This window comes from Numenius arquata, chromosome 16, assembly GCF_964106895.1.
Source record: "Numenius arquata chromosome 16, bNumArq3.hap1.1, whole genome shotgun sequence".
In the NCBI taxonomy this organism is placed as follows: domain Eukaryota; kingdom Metazoa; phylum Chordata; class Aves; order Charadriiformes; family Scolopacidae; genus Numenius; species Numenius arquata.
The window spans coordinates 14,523,320-14,540,968 of record NC_133591.1 but is presented as its reverse complement, the minus strand read 5'-3'; the positions used below and the strand labels follow the sequence as shown (position 1 = coordinate 14,540,968).

General features: G+C 59.4%; 2 protein-coding genes across 3 annotated transcripts; one reads left to right on the top strand and one right to left on the bottom strand.

The window, feature by feature from the left end:
- Window positions 1-1,500: 1,500 nt before the first annotated feature.
- On the top strand, window positions 1,501-5,203 carry WSB2 (WD repeat and SOCS box containing 2). Its single transcript, XM_074159435.1, has 9 exons — window positions 1,501-1,536; window positions 1,701-1,872; window positions 1,957-2,183; window positions 2,374-2,505; window positions 2,862-2,962; window positions 3,154-3,326; window positions 3,560-3,673; window positions 4,164-4,271; window positions 4,487-5,203. Exons 1-9 carry the CDS (start codon window positions 1,521-1,523, stop codon window positions 4,647-4,649), a joined length of 1,206 nt encoding a protein of 401 aa, XP_074015536.1. The 5' UTR covers window positions 1,501-1,520; the 3' UTR covers window positions 4,650-5,203.
- Window positions 5,204-5,927: 724 nt separating this feature from the next.
- Window positions 5,928-9,486, bottom strand: RFC5 (replication factor C subunit 5). Of its 2 annotated transcripts, XM_074159517.1 has the most exons (11): window positions 9,440-9,486; window positions 9,253-9,317; window positions 8,270-8,406; window positions 8,101-8,180; window positions 7,710-7,783; window positions 7,457-7,616; window positions 7,198-7,279; window positions 6,944-7,073; window positions 6,639-6,716; window positions 6,482-6,536; window positions 5,928-6,219 (listed from the first exon to the last, which is right to left on the bottom strand). In XM_074159517.1, the coding sequence occupies exons 1-11, from the start codon at window positions 9,469-9,471 to the stop codon at window positions 6,123-6,125; spliced, it is 990 nt and encodes a 329-aa protein (XP_074015618.1). In that variant the 5' UTR covers window positions 9,472-9,486; the 3' UTR covers window positions 5,928-6,122. The 2 variants fall into 2 exon arrangements, with proteins under 2 accessions (XP_074015618.1, XP_074015617.1); XM_074159516.1 differs by having other exon boundaries at window positions 6,123-6,219; window positions 6,482-6,716.
- Window positions 9,487-17,649: the final 8,163 nt, after the last annotated feature.

Below are 17,649 nucleotides of genomic sequence, written 5' to 3'. Positions count from 1 at the left end.
GGCTGCTGACATGGCGGTCCCCAAGACCCCCTTGGGACCTTGCCCCCCTCCCCCCTCGATGTCCCCTGCCCAGGGGACACCCTGAACCAGGCCAGGGAGGCCTCAGCAGAATGTGGGGTACCTGTGGGTGCAGCACTGCGATGGTCCCCAGGTCCCCCCACACCCTGGCTTCTCTGCACTGGGGGGATGGAGGGGGTTGAGCCCTGGGGGGTGAGGTCCCCACTGTCCCCGCTGCCCTCATGGTGCGTGGCCCCCCCACCACCTGGCAGAGTGGGGGGCATTGGGGGGACTGGGGGGATGGGGAAATCGGGAGGTGCGGGGGTGGGCTGGACAGATGGCTCCTGCAGTGACTCACGGTAGGTGCTGCCAGGATGGGCGTCACCGAGTGGGTGCAGGGTCTGGGGGGTGACACTGCTGTGGGGGTGTCACCGTATGCGTGCTGGGTCCTTGGGGTGACACTGCCAGGGGGGGTGTCACCGTATGCGTGCTGGGTCCTTGGGGTGACACTGGCAGGAGAATGTCACCGTGTGGGTGGCGGGTCCTTGGGGTGACACTGTCAAGGGGGTGTCACCGTGTGGGTGCTGGGTCCTTGGGGGGAGGTCACTGCCAGGGGGGTGTCACCGTGCGGGTGCTGGGTCCCTGAGTGGGTCACTGTCAAGGGGGTGTCACCATGTGGGTGCTGGGTCCCTGGGGGTGCCACTGGTGGGGTGGATGTCATCGTGCAGGTGCTGGGTCCCTGGGGGGTGTCACCATGTGGGTGCTGGGTCCCTGGGGGTGCCACTGGTGGGGTGGATGTCATCCTGCAGGTGCTGGGTCCCTGGGGGGTGTCACTACCAGGGGGGTGTCACCATGTGGGTGCTGGATCCCTGGGGTACCACTGGTGGGGGGGGTGTCACCGTGTGGCTGCTAGATCCCTGGTGGGGTGTCACTACTGGGGGGTGTCACCGTGTGTGTGCTGGGTCTCGGGGGGGGGTGTCACTGCCAGGGGGTGTCACTGTATGGGAGCTGGGTCTCGGGGGGGTCACTGCCAGGGGTGTAACTGTTTGGGGGCTGGATCCCTGGGGTGACACTGCCGGGGGGGTGTCACCGTCTGGGTGCCGGGTCCCCGGTGCACCCCTGCCGCCATCCCCCAACCCCCGGGGGGTGCCGGGGCCATCCCCATCGGCACGGCTCGGCGCTTTGTTTGCCGTCCGACCTGTTCCCCGGGTCCCTTGTCCCCGCGTCCCTCCCGCTGGCAGCGGCACAGCCCCGCGGCCGGGAGGAGCCATGGCGGGGGTCCCTCCCCGGTGCCCCCCGGTGCCGCCATCGCCCAGGCCCGGGCCCAGGCCGCGGCGGGGCGGTGCCGCCGGAGGAGGAGGAGGAGAAGGAGGAGAAGGAGGAGAAGGAGGAGGAGGAAGGGGAAGCGGCGGCCGGGCTCCCCTCACCGCGCCGCCGCCGCTACCGCCACCCTGGGCCTGGGCCCGGGCCTGGGCCCGGCGGGGCCTTGCGGCGGCCGGGCGGGGCCGGGCCGCGGAGCCGCCATGAAGCCGAGCGGAGGTGAGGCGGGGCCGGGGCCGGCGGGTACCATCCCCGGGACCCGTCTTGGGCAGCCCGGGGCGGTTGGGATGGAGACCGGGGCTGTGGGGAGGGAGGCCCGGGCCGGTGCGCGGTGAAGGAAGGAGGCGGGGGGGGGGGGTAACATGGCCGTCCCGCCCCCCCAGAGGAGCCGGTGCTGCTGGCCGAGCTGAAGCCGGGCCGCCCCCAGCGCTACGACTGGAAATCCAGCTGCGAGACATGGAGCGTGGCCTTCTCCCCCGACGGCGCCTGGTTCGCCTGGTCGCAGGGACACTGCGTGGTCAAGCTGATCCCCTGGCCCCTGGGGGAGGCTGAGCTGTGAGTAATGGCGGGGGGGGGGGGGGCGGGCGCCAGGCCGGCCTTGCGGGGGGCGAACGCCATCCCTCTCCTTTCTCCCTGCAGCTGCAAAACCTCGGAGCGCAAGGGCCGCGGCGGCAAAGGAGAGGCGAGGAGCCGAGGGACGGCCAAGGAGAAGACGCTGGAGTGCGGGCAGATCGTGTGGGGCCTGGCCTTCAGCGCCTGGCCGGCGGCCGGGGACGCAGAACCCGCCTGCGCCGTGGCTCTTCCCTGCCTGATCCTGGCCACCGGCCTCAACGACGGGCAGATCAAGGTCTGGGAGGTGCAGACAGGTGAGCAGCCATGGCCGGCAGTCATGGCTTCAGGCTGGTTTCTCTCCCCTTGGAAGGAGATTCCGTCTTCATCCTTCCTTAGATACTCCCCCGGGGTGAACGGGAGCCCCTGCCCGGTCCCAAGCACTGTGAGGGGCACTGCCTTGTTCCCCGTGTTGGGCACAGCACTCAGCACGTCCCCTCTCCGCAGGGCACCTCCTCTTCAGCCTCTTGGGACACCAGGATGTGGTCAGAGACCTGAGCTTCGCTCCCAATGGAAGCCTCATCCTTGTGTCAGCCTCGCGGGACAAGACCTTGCGTGTCTGGGACCTGAGCAGAGATGGTAGGAGGGCATGGGGACATCCCTGGTGCTAGGTCACCCCCAGCTGAGGCTGGGCTCCGCTGTGGGAAAGAGCGGGGAAAAACCCACCTTGGTAGGGGAGAAGGTGCGAGAGGATCTTTGGGGACGGTATTTGAGGAAGAAGGGGACAGTCCTGTGACACGGAGCAGAGCCATCCACTTCCAGGGTGGGCCTGGGAAGTGCAGGAGGGGCGTGCAAGCAGACAGAGGTTGGGATCTGCCCAGGGGAACTCCTCCGCCTCAGCCCCATGTGTGTTCCCTCTTGGGAAAGGTGGGGGGAGAGCAGGGGCATGGCCTCTCGTGCTCCCCTCTCGTGACCTGCGTGTCTGCTGTCCCCAGGGCGGCAGGTCCAGGTGCTCTCAGGCCACGTGCAGTGGGTCTACTGCTGCTCCATCTCCCCAGACTGCAGCATGCTCTGCTCCGCCGCCGGAGAGAAGTCGGTGAGTCCTGCTGAATCCAGCGCTCCCCTCGGCCCTCTGCGTCCCCCCCGGGCGAGAAGGGGCCATCCCAGCTCTTTATAGAGGAGCTGGGAGGCAGGACCAGAGCCCATGAAACTTAAACCCCGAGATGTTTCTCCTCCGCTCCCGACCCCGGGATGCTCCCAGCCTCATCCCCTGCCTGTGCCCTGCAGGCGCTGCTGTGGAGCATGCGATCCTACACCCTCATCCGGAGGTTGGAGGGGCACCAGAGCAGTGTGGTGTCGTGCGACTTCTCACCGGACTCGGCCCTCCTTGTCACCGCCTCCTACGACGCCTGTGTCATCATGTGGGACCCCTACACGGGGGAGCAGCTGAGGACACTGCGGTACGGAGCTGGGGGGGGACCACGGAAGGTGGACAGAGCAATGCCATGGGGGGTTCTTGGGGCCGAGCGTGGGCTTCCCTTCTAGCTGGGCCTGGCCACAACCTCTCCCTTGTCTCCAGCGGCTGAAGGGGGCTCTGGCTTGCTGTGTTTGGCCACTCTGTAAGCCCCCAAGCACTGGGATGTGGCTCATGGCAGACTGGGGCTGATGCTGGGCTTGTTCTCCCCACCCACAGCCACGTCCCCTTGCACTCGGCGCTGGACTACAGTGGTGAAGTCCACACCAGCTCCCTGCGCTCCGTCTGCTTCTCCCCTGAGGGCCTCTACCTGGCCACGGTGGCAGACGACAGGTGAGTGAACCCTCCTTGGGGACCTCCAGCAGGAAGAGGGTCCCAGGAGGACCCCACCGAAACAAACCAGGAGCTCGGGACATGCCAGTGGGGGGAGCAGACCTCACCCAGTTCTCCACCAGTGCCTGGCATAAAGGGAAAGGGTGGGCTGACTGGCACACCGCGGCTGTGACAACAGGTAGCAAGGTCAGGGCCCTGTCACCCCTCTGAGCAATGAGCCAGGGCCTGTGTCCTCCTCGGTGCTGTGCCACCCTCGCTGTCCCCCTCAGCACAGTCACTAGCTTTGTCTGCATCCAGCTCGGCTCCAGAGGGGATGGTGCTTCCCGCCTTGCTGCCCGTGTTGGGACACTCCTGGGATGCTCTAAGCCCATGGGGAAGAAAATCCTCCTCCAGAGTTTGCATGCGTTCAGGTGAACCCAGAGGCTTTCTTTTAGCCGCAGGCGCTGCGTGGACGTGGGCCTGGCACCGTGTCCCCTCCCTTTCTCCTTAGGCTCCTGAGGATCTGGGCATTGGAGCTGCGGTCTCCGGTGGCGTTTGCTCCCATGACCAACGGCTTATGCTGCATGTACTTTCCACACGGTGGTTTCATCGCCACAGGGTGGGTATGCGGGAGAGGAGAGCGGAAAAACACGGGCTGCTTCCTCCTCCTCCTCCTCCTCCTCCTCCTCCAGCTCAGTAAATTCTGGGCTTCCCTGGCTGGTTTCCTGGGCTGGGGAACGCGCGGTTGCTGCAAACTTGGGATATTTGGGGCTAACTGAGCTTTCTCGTGTCACTCCGCCCTGTTCTCATGGCTCGTTTGGCTCCCATTTGCAGGACCAGAGACGGCCACGTCCAATTCTGGACCGCCCCAAGGGTCCTCTCGTCGCTGAAGCACTTGTGTCGCAAAGCTCTGCGCACCTTCCTGACGACGTACCAGGTCCTGGCGCTCCCCATTCCCAGGAAGCTGAAGGAATTCCTCACTTACCGGACCTTTTAAAGCAAGAACGGAGGGACGGAGGCGAGAGCCCCCTCCCCGGCGGCGGGGCTAGGCCCGGGTCGGAGGAGGCACCGCAGCAACGACGACGTCTCGCTGATTCATGAGCCGTGGGACAGGAGGATCCCTACTCCCCGTCTTTCGGGGCCGTGCCTGAATGTGGAGAGATTTTTTTTTTTTTTTTAATTTTTTTTTTGGTGTAATAATACTAGAACCCAGCAAAAAAGCATGCGGAGGGCAAGGGGCACAGCTGCAGTGGCCCCGCAGGGGACGCGGGTCCCCCTGCTATCTGCAAGTTTTGGGTCAGGTGCTTTTAGCTTCCAAGTGCAATGTTGTGAGTTGAAGGTCCGCAGCCGCAGCCCGAGCGGAGCTTTGTACGAATACGGGGCTACAACTGTCCCCCCCCAAAAAAAAAACCCATCCTCACCGGGACCAGCTTGTGCTGTAGCTTTAGTTCCTGGGAAGGTGCGGGCTCTGCCGCTCTCCCACTCCTCCGGGTGCGAGCTGGACAAATCCCAGTGGGTCTCCATGGACTAGACGACAGCGATGACAGAATTAAAAAAAAAAAACAAACCAAAAATCACGATTCCTCACCTCTTTGCTCTTGGCTGGCAGAGGTGACTTGGGGAGACCCTGCAGGCCAGGCCTAGGGCCTCCTGCCGCGGCTGTTGGGGCGGCAACGAGTCCAGCAGACCAGTAAGCCTTCAGCACTGGGTGCTGGGGAGGATCCGTCCACCGTGAAGGTGGGACACGGGGCTTCACGCAGCCCCCAGCTCCCCTTCCTCTGATTTATCTCCCCGCTGGAGCAACTTGAGTGCTCACCTCCCTCCAGCTGAACTGGTGGCTGGAGCGACATGGGCTTTGTGTCCCCTGTGTGCTCGGTCTGGGCACAAGCCCGAGGACGTGACCCCAGGTGATGAAGAGGATGGGGAACGTCTCCTCCAAACTGCTCCCCGGGATTTTTTCCTCTTACAGGCAGTTTAACGCAGAAAGTTGGGGTTTCCCTGACCCGTAGGGGTGTCACCCACCCCCCCGTGTGCCCTCTTGGAACAGGGGGATGTCACTGCAAGGAACCGTGCTGTCCCCGGCTGCGTGAGCGATGGGGTGGCACAAGCCACAGTCGTACCGCTCAGCGTGCGAGCACCCTGCAAGGAAGGTGACAACAGCAGGACTTCAGCCTGTGTGGATGTGACACCTTCGCCATGGGACAGGGTCAGCTTCGACCGCCGCCCTCCGGTCCTTGCTTACGGGAGGAAAAAGAAAAGACAAGCGCAACCCGCCGGGCTTTGGAGGCATCTGTATTTCCCAGGGAAGCTTAGAAACAGCGCTACCCGACTCTGGCGCCCCGGCTGCGGGTTCAAGGCCTGTGAAAAGGAGTCGGGAATCCGGAGGCAGCAGCTCCCGGGCACCGCGCCGATGATTCCCACCAGTTTCTGCGGGATGCGGCGTGGCCAGGAAGGATCCATCCAGCCGGCCTCAGGCTTCGGCCACGATCAAGTCCCTGGTGACTTGGAAAGCCGCGATGAGGGAGCTCAGCTGAATCTTTTCACTGGTCCCAGCAGCCAACCGGTACCTGGAGCAGGGGAGGGGGGTAAGGGCAGGTTTGGGTGTTCACACCAGCATCTGTGTCCCCACAAAGTGACAGCCCTGGCCGGGATGGAGCAATCCAAGTGCAGCGCCGGTGGGTTTATGCAGCAGGGATGGATGGGCATCGTTGCCAGCGGTGCCCAGTGGCCACCAGAACCCGGCACCGGGTGGCAGCGGTGACCCCCGTGGGGTGGGCACGCTGATAGCCCCCCCCCAGCACGGGTGTTTTGGGGCAAGCGGAGACTTACTCGATGTCTGCCATCTTGATCAGCAGCTGGATGCGGACCGAGGGTGGGAAGTCAACTGCAGAAAGAAGGAGATGGTATGTGTCACCGTGGGCTAGCGGGGGGGGGACACAGTTGTCCCTCCCAGGGCCACCCGGGAGCTGGCCCCACGAAGCCCTACCTCTGTGCACAAAGAGGTGGATCTCGGTGAGGATGTCCTGCAGGGCCAAGCCCTTCAGCGTCTTCAGCTCCGTGATTTCTGAGATGGGAGCGAGTGAAGGGCTTTTTTTCAAGCTTTTCCCTGCCAGATCCCACTCCTCGTCCCCACCGCAGCCCTGAGGACCCTCCCCAAGCGAGAAGCAACCCCCCCCCACCTCCCCCCCCCAAAAGCCGGAGCAGGGGGTCAGAGGATGGGAAACCCCGGCGAAGAGGAGGATTTACAGCAGCTGGGATTAACCCCCGGGGCCAGCGGAGGGAAAAGGATACTGCGGTAGGCGGTGGAGAAGTCCTGGTTCAGCATCCAATCGAGGATGTTGGCGATGTCAGACTTGAGGGGGTGCCCCGTGCAGGTGTAGACGTTCTCCTCCGTCACCTTCCCGAAGGCCATGGTGGTGCTCTGAGGAAAAAGAGGGTGAGGGAGGGATGAAGAGCTCTTCCCTCTACCGACCCCTTCGCGGGAGCTGCCTGCGTGGGGCTGACGGCTGCCGGGAGGGGAGAGCGGCCACGGCCACGGTCCGTACCTGCAAGATATTGAGGGCTCTGCGCATGTCACCGCTGGAGAGCGTCACCAGAGCCTTCATCCCGTCCTCGGTCACATCCACCCTGGAAAACAAGACCCTGGGGGCTGCAGAGGGAGCCAGCGCCGCCGGAGGGAAATACACCCCTGGAAAACTGAGCCAGCTCCTCCTCCTTGCGTAGGGGAATTGGGGGGGGAGGGGGGGGGGGAGGAAGAAAGGGGGGTGCGGAGGATGCTGAGGGAACCCCCCCACCCCGGCTCACCCCTCCTCCTGTATGACGTGCTGCAGCCGGGGGACCATCAGCTCCGGGGTGAGGGGGCCGAAGCGGAATCGCGTGCAGCGGGACTGCAAGGCGGGGATGATCTTGGAGAGGTAGTTGCAGATGAGGCAAAACCGGGTGTTTTCGGTAAACTTCTCGATCACTGCAAAGAGAAGGGAGGAGAGGCTGGTCCTCCTTGGCCACCTCGACCGGGCAGGAGGGGTGACAGCGGCCTGGGGTCCCCAGCGCCCCTCACCTCGCCTCAGGGCGTTCTGAGCATCCTGGGTCATGGCGTCGGCTTCATCCAGGATGACGAGCTTGAAGCCTTTCCTTAAAAAGGGAGGGGGGGGGGGGAAAAAAGGGGGGGTTGGGGAGGTGGCTTTGGTTCTGGAGAAAAGGGACCCAGGCTGAACCCCCCCCAGATGCTCCTTTCCCCTCTGGACCAGCATCTTTACCACTCATCCTCACCATCATCATCCTCACCATTCTCATCCTCCCTGCTCGCAGGACACTCCTTACTCCTTCCCACCTGGTCCATCATGCTTCCCATCCCAGGAGCCCCCCCCAAACCCTGTGTGGGAGCAGGCGGGTGTCGGAGGAGGGGGTGACGAAGGGATGGGGGAGCTTTGGGAAGCGCCACCACTTACTTAAAGATGGTCCTGGTGCTGGCAAAGCTCAGGATCGGCCCTCGGACGATGTCGATGCCCCGGTCATCGGAGGCGTTGAGCTGGGGGGGAGACGCCGTGGGTCCCGGGGGTGGGGGGGACACCACCCCTATCACACGTGACCCCCCCCTCGACCCTATCCCCAATTTACCTCCAGCACCATGGAGCCGAATTCCCGCTCCCGGTAGAGCTGCTTGGCGCAGGCCAGGATGGTGGAGGTCTTACCCGTCCCGGGGGGGCCATAGAGGAGGAGGTGGGGGAGCCGATCCTCACTGATGAACCGCTGCACTGCCGGGGGGGGGGGGGCAGAAATAACAGGGCTGGGGGGCGACCAGCACCCCCCAGGGGTGTTGCGACAGGGGGGGGAGTTATTTACCGGGGGGGGGGGGGGGTTGCTTATTAGGGAGAGGATTAGTTACTGGGGGGGGGTTTACTTATGGGGGGGTTCATTACCAGGGAAGGGGGGGTTACTTACCAGGGGGAGGGTTAGTTACTGGGGGGGGTGGGTTTACTTATGGGGGGTTCATTACCAGGGAGGGGGGGGTACTTACCAGGGGGAAGGTTTACTTATGGGGGGTTCATTACCAGGGAGGGGGGGTTACTTACCAGGGGGAAGGTTTACTTATGGGGGGTTCATTACCAGGGAGGGGGGGTTACTTACCAGGGGGAGGGTTAGTTACTGGGGGGGGTTTACTTATGGGGGGTTCATTACCAGGGAGGGGGGGTTACTTACCAGGGGGAGGGTTCATTACTGGGGGAGTTTACTTATGGGGGGTGTGTGTGTTAATTAACAGGGGAGGGGGTTGCTTACCGGGGGGGGGGGGGGCGGGGGAATAACTTACTGGGGGGATGGTTAATTATCGGGGGTGGGGGGGGTTTGTTACTGGGGGGGTGGGTGTCACTTACTGGGGGGATGGTTACTTTCTGGGGGGGGGGTAGTGTTGCTTACGGGAGGGAGGGTTAATTACCGGGGAGAGGGGTTACTTAACCGAGTTGGGGGGGGGGGGGGGGAAGGAGGGGAGGTTAATTACCGAGGGGAGGGTTGCTTACAGGGGGGAATTTGCTTACGGGGTGTGTGTGTGTGTGTGTGTGTGTCACTTACCGGGGGAGGGGAGGGGGGGGGGCGTCACTTACCGGTGCTGAGGATATCCCGGTGAGACACCAGCTCCGACAGCGCCTGCGGCCGGTACTTCTCCACCCTGCACCGGAGACAACGCACCCGGGGGGGGGGTGGGTATCGGGAGTCAGCCCGGGGGCAGCACCTACCGCTTCCCCCCCCCCACCCCCCGGGTCCCGGTCCCGGTCCCGGTCCCGATCGTACCACGGCAGGTTCGCGCCACCCGCTCGCGCCATTCTCCGCCGCCTCGCGAGACCGACGGGACGGGGCGGAGCGGGGCGGGGGGGGGCGGCCGAACGGCCGCCCCCCCCCGTCCCCGCTCCGCCCCGTCCCGGCGCAATGGCTGGATCATCCCGGGGGGGCGGTGTTTAAAGCAAAGCTATGGGGAGCGGGGGCTGGGAAGGGGTCGGGGGGGGGGTGTGTGCTTTGGGGAGGGGGGGGTGTGTGTGTTTTGGGGGGGGGGTGTTTTGGGGAGGGGGGGTTAGCGCGGTGGCGGAGTGGGCAAACTGAGTTGATGGGTGGGTTTTTGGGAGAGCAGGGCAGTGGGAATTGGTAAAGGGAAGGTGTGGGCATGGTTTTGGGGGGAGAAGGGGTAGTGGGCAGCGCTAAAGCGGGGCTGTGGATGTGGGGTGGTTTTTTTTTTGGGGGGGGGGGTGGGGAGGGGGGAGCGTGGTACCAGGAATTGCTAAACTGAGACTGTGGGCATGGTTTTTGGGGAGAGCGGGGTGCTGGTGTCCACCAAAGCAAGGTGGTGCTGGGTTCTTGGGGAGAGAGGGCACTGGGAAGTGCTAAACTGAAGTCGTGGACATGGTTTTGGGGAGAACACGGGGCTGGGAATTGCTGAAGCTGGGTGGTGGACGTGCTTTTGGGGGAGAGCGGGGTACCAGGAATTGCTCAAGTAAGATTGTGGACATGGTTTTGGAGAGAGTGAGGTGCTGGTGATCACCAAAGCAAGGTGGTGCCTGGGCTTTTGGGGAGAGCAGGGCACTGGGAATTGCTAAATTGAAGTTGTGGACATGGTTTTGGGGAGAGCACGGTGCTGGGAGTTGCTGAAGCTGGGTGGTGGACGTGCTTTTGGGGAGAACGTGGTACCAGGAATTGCTCAAGTAAGATTGTGGGCATGGTTTTGGGGAGAGCGGGGTGCTGGTGTCCACCAAAGCAAGGTGGTGCCTGGGCTTTTGCGGGGAGCACAATGCTAGGAATGGATAAAGCGAAGTTGTGGCATGGTCTTGTGGAGCAGTGGGAATTGATAAAGAAGGTTTGTGGTTGAGGCTTTTGGGGTGCTGGGAGTTGGCAACATAAGGTGGTAGGCACGTTTTTGGGAGAGCGGGGGTGCTGGTGTCCACCAAAACAAGGTGGTGGTGGGTTCTTGGGGAGAGCAGGGCAGTGGGAAGTGCTAAGTTGAAGTCGTGGGCATGGTTTTGGGGAGAACACGGGGCTGGGAATTGCTGAAACAGGGTCATGGACATGCTTTTGTGGTGGGTAAGGGGAGCGGGGTACCAGGAATTGCTCAAGTAAGATTGTGGGCATGGTTTTGGGGAGAGCGGGGGTGCTGGTGATCACCAACACAAGGTGGTGGTGGGTTCTTGGGAGAGCAGGGCACTGGGAAGTGCTAAATTGAAGTTGTGGGCATGGTTTTGGGGAGAGCATGGTGCTGGGAGTTGCTGAAACTGGGTGATGGACGTGCTTTTGTGGAGAGCGTGGTACCAGAAATTGCTCAAGTAAGATTGTGGACATGGTTTTGGGGAGAACACGGGGCTGGGAATTGCTGAAACTGGGTGGTGGACGTGCTTTTGGGGAGAATATGGTACCAGGAATTGCTCAAGTAAGATTGTGGACATGGTTTTGGGGAGAGCGGGGTGCTGGTGATCACCAAAGCAAGGTGGTGCCTGGGCTTTTGCGGGAGCACAATGCTAGGAATGGATAAAGCGAAGTTGTGGCATGGTCTTGTGGAGCAGTGGGGAATTGATGAAGAAGGTTTGTGGTTGAGGCTTTTGGGGTGCTGGAGTTGGCAACATAAGGTGGTAGGCACGTTTTTGGGAGAGCGGGGTGCTGGTGTCCACCAAAGCAAGGTGGTGGTGGGTTCTTGGGGAGAGCAGGGCACTGGGAAGTGCTAAGTTGAAGTCGTGGGCATGGTTTTGGGGAGAACACAGGGCTGGGAATTGCTGAAACAGGGTCATGGACATGCTTTTGGGGAGAACGTGGTACCAGGGAATTGCTCAAGTAACATTGTGGACATGGTTTTGGGGAGAGCGGGGTGCTGGTCATCACCAACACAAGGTGGTGCCTGGGCTTTTGGGGGGAGCACAGTGCTAGGAATGGATAAAGCGAAGTTGTGGGGATGATCTTGTGGAGCAGTGGGACTTGCTAAAGAAGGGGTGTAGATGTGCTTTTGGGGTGCTGGGAGTTGGCAACACAAGGTGGTGGGCATGGTTTTTGGGAGAGTGAGGTGCTGGTGATCAACAACACAAGGTGGTGCTGGGTTCTTGGGGGGAGCAGGGCACTGGGAAGGGATGAAGGGAAGTTGTGGACATAGTTTTGGGGTGACTACGATGCTGGGAATTGCTAAAACAGGGTTGTGACCATGCTTTTGGGGTGACCCTGCTCTTGGAGAGCCCTCTGGTGTGAGGGGGTGCACCTGGAGGTGCTGGGGTGGGGCCTCTTCTCACCGGGGTCACCTCCAAAGGAAGAGGGGTCTGGGATATTTCAGGCTGGGCTTTGGGAAACGGCTGGAGCCTCCTGAGAGAAGGGGCTTAGAGGGAAAAATAAGCCAAGGGGGCTGGCTCGTGGACATGCCATGGATGGAGGAAGGAAAGCAGGGCGGCAAGGAGAGGCTCTGGCTTGGGAAGCACAGGTGGGGAGATGATGGGAAGCGATCCGCCCGGGAAGCAGAGGTGATGGGAGTATATCCGAGGGGTGAAAAAGATCATGGGGAAACCCTGTTGCTGGCAAGGGAAGAGAAATCATCGAGAGCTCCAGGTCGAATCCTACAGAAACCCCAAAAGCTGCCAGAGGGGCAGCTGATTTCCTTTTTTTTTTTTTTCACCTTTTTTCCCTTTTTTTTCCCCCCTATTTTTTTCTCCCCGCAGCCCCACGAGGGAAAGCAGGAGCTCGAAGCTGAGCTCAGCAAACCTCGGGCCGTTGCTCTGGGCGCGTGAGGGCTGTGACAGATGGCCCTTCCCGTGGCAGGGCCAGGAGCCGTGAGGTCCTTCCCCAGCGCCTTGGGGACCGGCTGGAGGTGCGACCTGCAGCCCCTGACCGCCTTTGGGCATCCCCCCTACCCAGAGGGGGCAGAGCTGCTGCCTTCACCTGGGGAGGCCTCCTGCCCTTCAAAATTGATTTTTCCAGGCATTTCTTCCCCCCTGTCCCGACCCCGTGCCCCATCATGAATAAATCTCTCGAGCTCCAGACCCGGCAAAATCTTTGGAGAGGGCTCAGATCCACCGCGATACCGCTCACGGGCGATTTTGCCTCTTTGTTTCCAGACTGCTTTAAAGAGCGTTTATTTTTTTTAATTGGTTGTTGTTTAATGTTGTTAAAATGATGGGGCATTCCCTATTAAGGATTCTGCATCGTTAGGGCCAGATGAATTATTAACCTGTGTCTGAGCTGCCCGTCTGGGCTTATTTACTCGTTAAGGCTCTTGGGGAGGGGACCGTCGGGTCACGGATGATGTGGGAAACAGCGAATGGCAATTTATAGCACCATCGACAGGTTTGTTACCAGCCCCGAGGCATCAGGCGCATCCCTTCGGAAGAAAATGAGGGAATTCCACGTAGACGGTGGCAGAGATGGCGGTGATGGCGCCAGAAATGGTGGTGGTGGCAGAGATGGCACCAGAGATGGCAGCGCTGGTGGCAGAGATGGTGGTGGTGGCAGAGAGGCACCAGAGATGGTGGTGGTGGTGCATAGATGGTGACAGTGGTGGCAGAGATGGCACCAGAGATGGTGGCAGAGATATGGCACCAGAGATGGTGGCGGTGGTGGTAGAGATGGCACCGGAGATGGTGGTGGCAGAGATGGTGGCAGTGGCAGAGATGACACCAGATGGTGGCAGTGGTGGCAGAGATATGGCACAAGAGATGATGGCAGAGATATGCACCAGAGATGGTGGCGGTGGTGGTAGAGATGGCACCAGAGATGGTGGTGGCAGAGATGGTGGCAGTGGCAGAGATGACACCAGATGGTGGCAGTGGTGGCAGAGATGGCACCAGAGATGGTGGCAGAGATATGGCACCAGAGATGGTGGCAGTGGTGGCAGAGATATGGCACCAGAGATGGTGGCGGTGGTGGCAGAGATGGCACAAGAGATGATGGTGGCAGAGATGGTGGCGGTGGGCAGAGATGGCACCAGAGATGGCGGTGGCAGAGATGGTGGCAGTGGCAGAGATAGCACCAGAGGTGGCGGTGGCAGAGATGGCACCAGAGGTGGTGGTGGTGGTGGCAGAGATGGCTGCAGTAGTGGCAGAGATGGCAACAGAGATGGTGGTGGTGGTGTCAGAGATGGTGGCAGTGGTGCAGAGATGGCGCTGGAGATGGTGGCGGTGGTGGCAGAGATGGTGGCGGTAGCAGAGATGGCACCAGAGGTGGCGGTGGCAGAGATGCTCTTTCACAGGGAAGAACAACGGGGCCTCCCAAGAGGCGAAGTCCAGAGGATGGACCCATCCATCACAGAGGTGGAGATGCTGTTTGGCATAATAATAATAAAGAAATAAAAATGCCGGTACCAGAGAGTCCCTTGCCTGTGGAGCGGCACCAGCCGTTAAGGTGAATGGAGACAACCCTGAATTTAAGGGGTCAGCAACAAGCCAGGACAACGATAGCAGTCGTGGCCAGTGGCCAACGGCACGTAAAAGCCTCTTGGGGTGATTTTACGGGGGAGTTGGTGGGGAAAAGCCTCATGTGACGCTGTGGGGACTCTCGAGGCAGCGAAGGGTTGGGTTCCCCGGCGGGTGAGAAGCCGGCCGTGCCCAGGGGGTGCCCGCTCCCTTCCCGGCTGGATGCTGTGCCCCGGTGGAGCATCCTCCTCACGCGGCGCCATGTGGGATGAACCTGATTTCAGGAGACTCTCGGCAGCTCCGAGCTCATGGACATTTAATATGAACCCGTTGAGTAGATGGAGATGAGATGTGGGGAAGAACTTCTTTGCTGTGAGGGTGGTGAGAGCCTGGCCCAGGTTGCCCAGAAAAGCTGTGGCTGCCCCATCCCTGGAGGGGTTCAAGGCCAGGTTGGAGGGGGCTTGGAGCAACCTGGTGTGGTGGGAGGTGTCCTTGTCCAGGGAAGGGGGGTGGGACCAGGTGGGCTTTAAGGTCCCTTCCCACCCAAACCGTTGTGCCCAAACCAACTTGTGTTGAAGACCCGAAGCAGTGAATGTTGCTGAGTACGGGCGCACGCAGCTGCCCCTGTGCCACAGCCAAGTGCTGATAATGAAGGAAATAATAATCCAAGCTGTCCAAGGCTGCAGAACAGAAAAAACACGGGTTTTCCCATCGATCCCGGGGCCCGTTCCCGCTGTCCGTAACACGCATCTGCCTTCGGCACCACGCGCCCGCCCAGCACCGAGCCCCTGAGTTGTCCGACCCACTGCAGTAGGGATTTTTGGGGAGCGTGAGCTCCGGCGTGTGCCCGAAATCACAGCGGCTCTGCTGCTGCTGGTGGCTTTGGGTTGCGTGCTTTTTTTCCCAGCGGAGTCTCCCTGCTTTTACTCAACTCTATTTTTTTTTTCATTCTTATTTTTTTCTCTTCATTTTGTTTACTCTATTTTTTTTACTCTTTTTTACTTTCTTTTTTTGCTTTCTTTTTTTGCTTTCTTTTTTTACTTTCTTTTTTTTACTTTTTTCTTTTTCTTCCTCCTTCCTTCCTCCTTCCTTCTTCCTTCCTTCCTTCTTCCTTCCTTCCTTCTTCCTTCCTTCCTTCTTCCTTCCTCCTTTCTTCCTTCCTCCTTTCTCCTTCCTCCTTCCTTCCTCCTCTCTTTCCTCTCTTTTCTCTTTCTCTTTTTTTTACTTCCCTTCCCGTTCCCCTTTTATTTATTTTATGGGCAGATCCTGGGATTGTGGGAATCTTTTTTGCCCTGGAAGCTGTGGGAGTGGCGGGGTGGGGGAGCAGCAGCGTGGGCGAAGGATGCCAAGGGGGATCCACCTGCTCCCCAGCACCCCGATTTCGAGCCGCGGCTCTCGGCATCCTCTTTGCTCCAGGTACCATCCCGTCCTTCCCACCTGTGATGGGATCTGGGAACCGTGGGCCCAGAAATGGCTGGGCTGGTGGCTTGGATGTTTTAGGGAGGAAAAAAAAAAAATTAATCTGTTGTTGCAAACGCGCTGGGTACAGAGAGTGCCTTGCCCTCTTATCTCCGCTGCGGTTATGAAAGACTTGATTAACCGCAGGAGCCATCGGGAGAGAACATTTCCAGCCTGGTGGGTTGTTCCCTGTGCTTCAGTTAATGACAGGAATTACATCGCGTTTCCAGCAGGGGCGAGAGTTAAATACCTGGTGATCTCTGCCTTCCCCAAGCACCCGCTGCATTCCATTCCATTCCATTCCATTTCCATTCCATTCCATTCCATTCCATTCCATTCTATTCTATTCTATTCTATTCTATTCTATTCTATTCTATTCTATTCCAGTTTCCCCTTTCCTTTCATTTCCTTTCCTTCCTTTCCTTTCCTTTCCTTTCCTTTCCGTTCCTTTCCTTTCTTTCCTTTCCCTTTCCTTTCCTTTCCTTTCCTTTCCTTTCCTTTCCTTTCCTTTCCTTTCCTTCCTTTCCTTTCCTTTCCTTTCCTTCCCTTCCCTTCCCTTCCCTTCCCTTCCCTTCCCTTCCCTTCCCTTCCCCTTCCCTTCCCTTCCCTTCCCTTCCCTTTCCCTTCCCTTCCCTTCCCTTCCCTTCCCTTCCCTTCCCTTCCCCTTCCCTTCCCTTCCCTTCCCTTCCCTTCCCTTCCCTTCCCTTCCCTTCCCTTCCCTTCCCTTCCCTTCCCTTCCTTCCCTTCCCTTCCCTCCTTCCCTTCCCCTTCAACCTGACTCTTCAGTTCAGGTATGAGAGTCTGCCATCTCCTCTTAAATTACATTACATTATATATAATCATATCGTATCTCATCTATCATATAATATCATATCATGTAAAATATATCTTATATCCTATAATATATCATATCGTATAATATTCTTTCCCTTCCCTTCAGTTTGGGTATGATAGCCTGGCATCCCCTTTTAAATTAAATCATATTATATTATATTACATTCTATCATATATAATATAATATTTATTATTATTATTATTATTATTACAGAATTGGCTTTCGGAACCCTTTGATGTATTTTCCACCTTTACCACCCCTCTCAGCCCCAAGTCTTTGGGAGGCTCCTGCCCTTGGCCAGTGCCCCGTTCTCACCGGGACCTGCCGGCACTTCCCATCCCGGGTGAGCCCCTCCGAGTCCCCCTTAGTGACAGGGTTGGGGGACACCCTGCAGAGCCACGGTGGTTGCAGCTTTGGGTCCCTTCCCGGCGCGGCAGCGCAAAACCGACCAGAATGCTAAAATTCCACTAATATCTATAAAATCCCTCTAGCCTGCTTCTTCCCACCCTCCGAGAGAGGTTTTGTAGGGAAGCAAAAGGCTCCTTAGGGAAAGGGACGCGTGCGCTCATCCCGGCGCGGGGGCAAGCCTGGAAATAAAAACACCTGGTTAAAAAAAAAAAAAAAAAAAAAAAAGGCAAAAATTCAGGAAATTTCAACCTTTTTTAGCCATATTCTCAGAGGGAGGTGACCGCTGCAAGCGCGGCCGGTTTCATTTGCTGGAAAAAGCCGTTGGGGGTTTGGCGTGTGTTCGCCGTGGAGAACTGGACTGGGATGGGTACGGCAACTGGGAATAAAGTCGAGTATCCAGAGCCGAGGAGGTGACGGATAGGGGGAGGCTTCCGGGGGGAGCGGGACAGGGAGATTCTCGCGGCATTGTCCTGTCTCCGTCTCTCCCGAATAATTGCTGGGCTCGTTGGCCAGGCTTGCCATTTTTGACTGCCTCCAGGTATCTTTTTTTAATATCGACATATAATTTCTGTATAAAAATGATATATAAAATTCTCTATATAATTGCGTATAAAAATATATACAAATTATATATATTTTTATGGATGTGCATATATATATAAAATGTTTTATGTACGTACAGAAAGCTCCTGTAAAGCTTCTCGAGCTCGGCAGAGGGAAAGGGAATGGCTTCGGCATTGCGGGGGGGGGGTGTGTCAGTGCGTGTCACCTGCCCCCCCCCTTTCCTCTGCTGCTCCCCAGGGCTGGGCTGAACCCCCAAATACCTGAGCGCGCTGGAGAGGAGTGGGGTTTCCCCCCCCCCCCCCCCGCCCCCGTGTGTGGGGTGAGTGATCTCCTGGGAAATGGAGATCCGGGGACGCGCATGGGGATGGGGG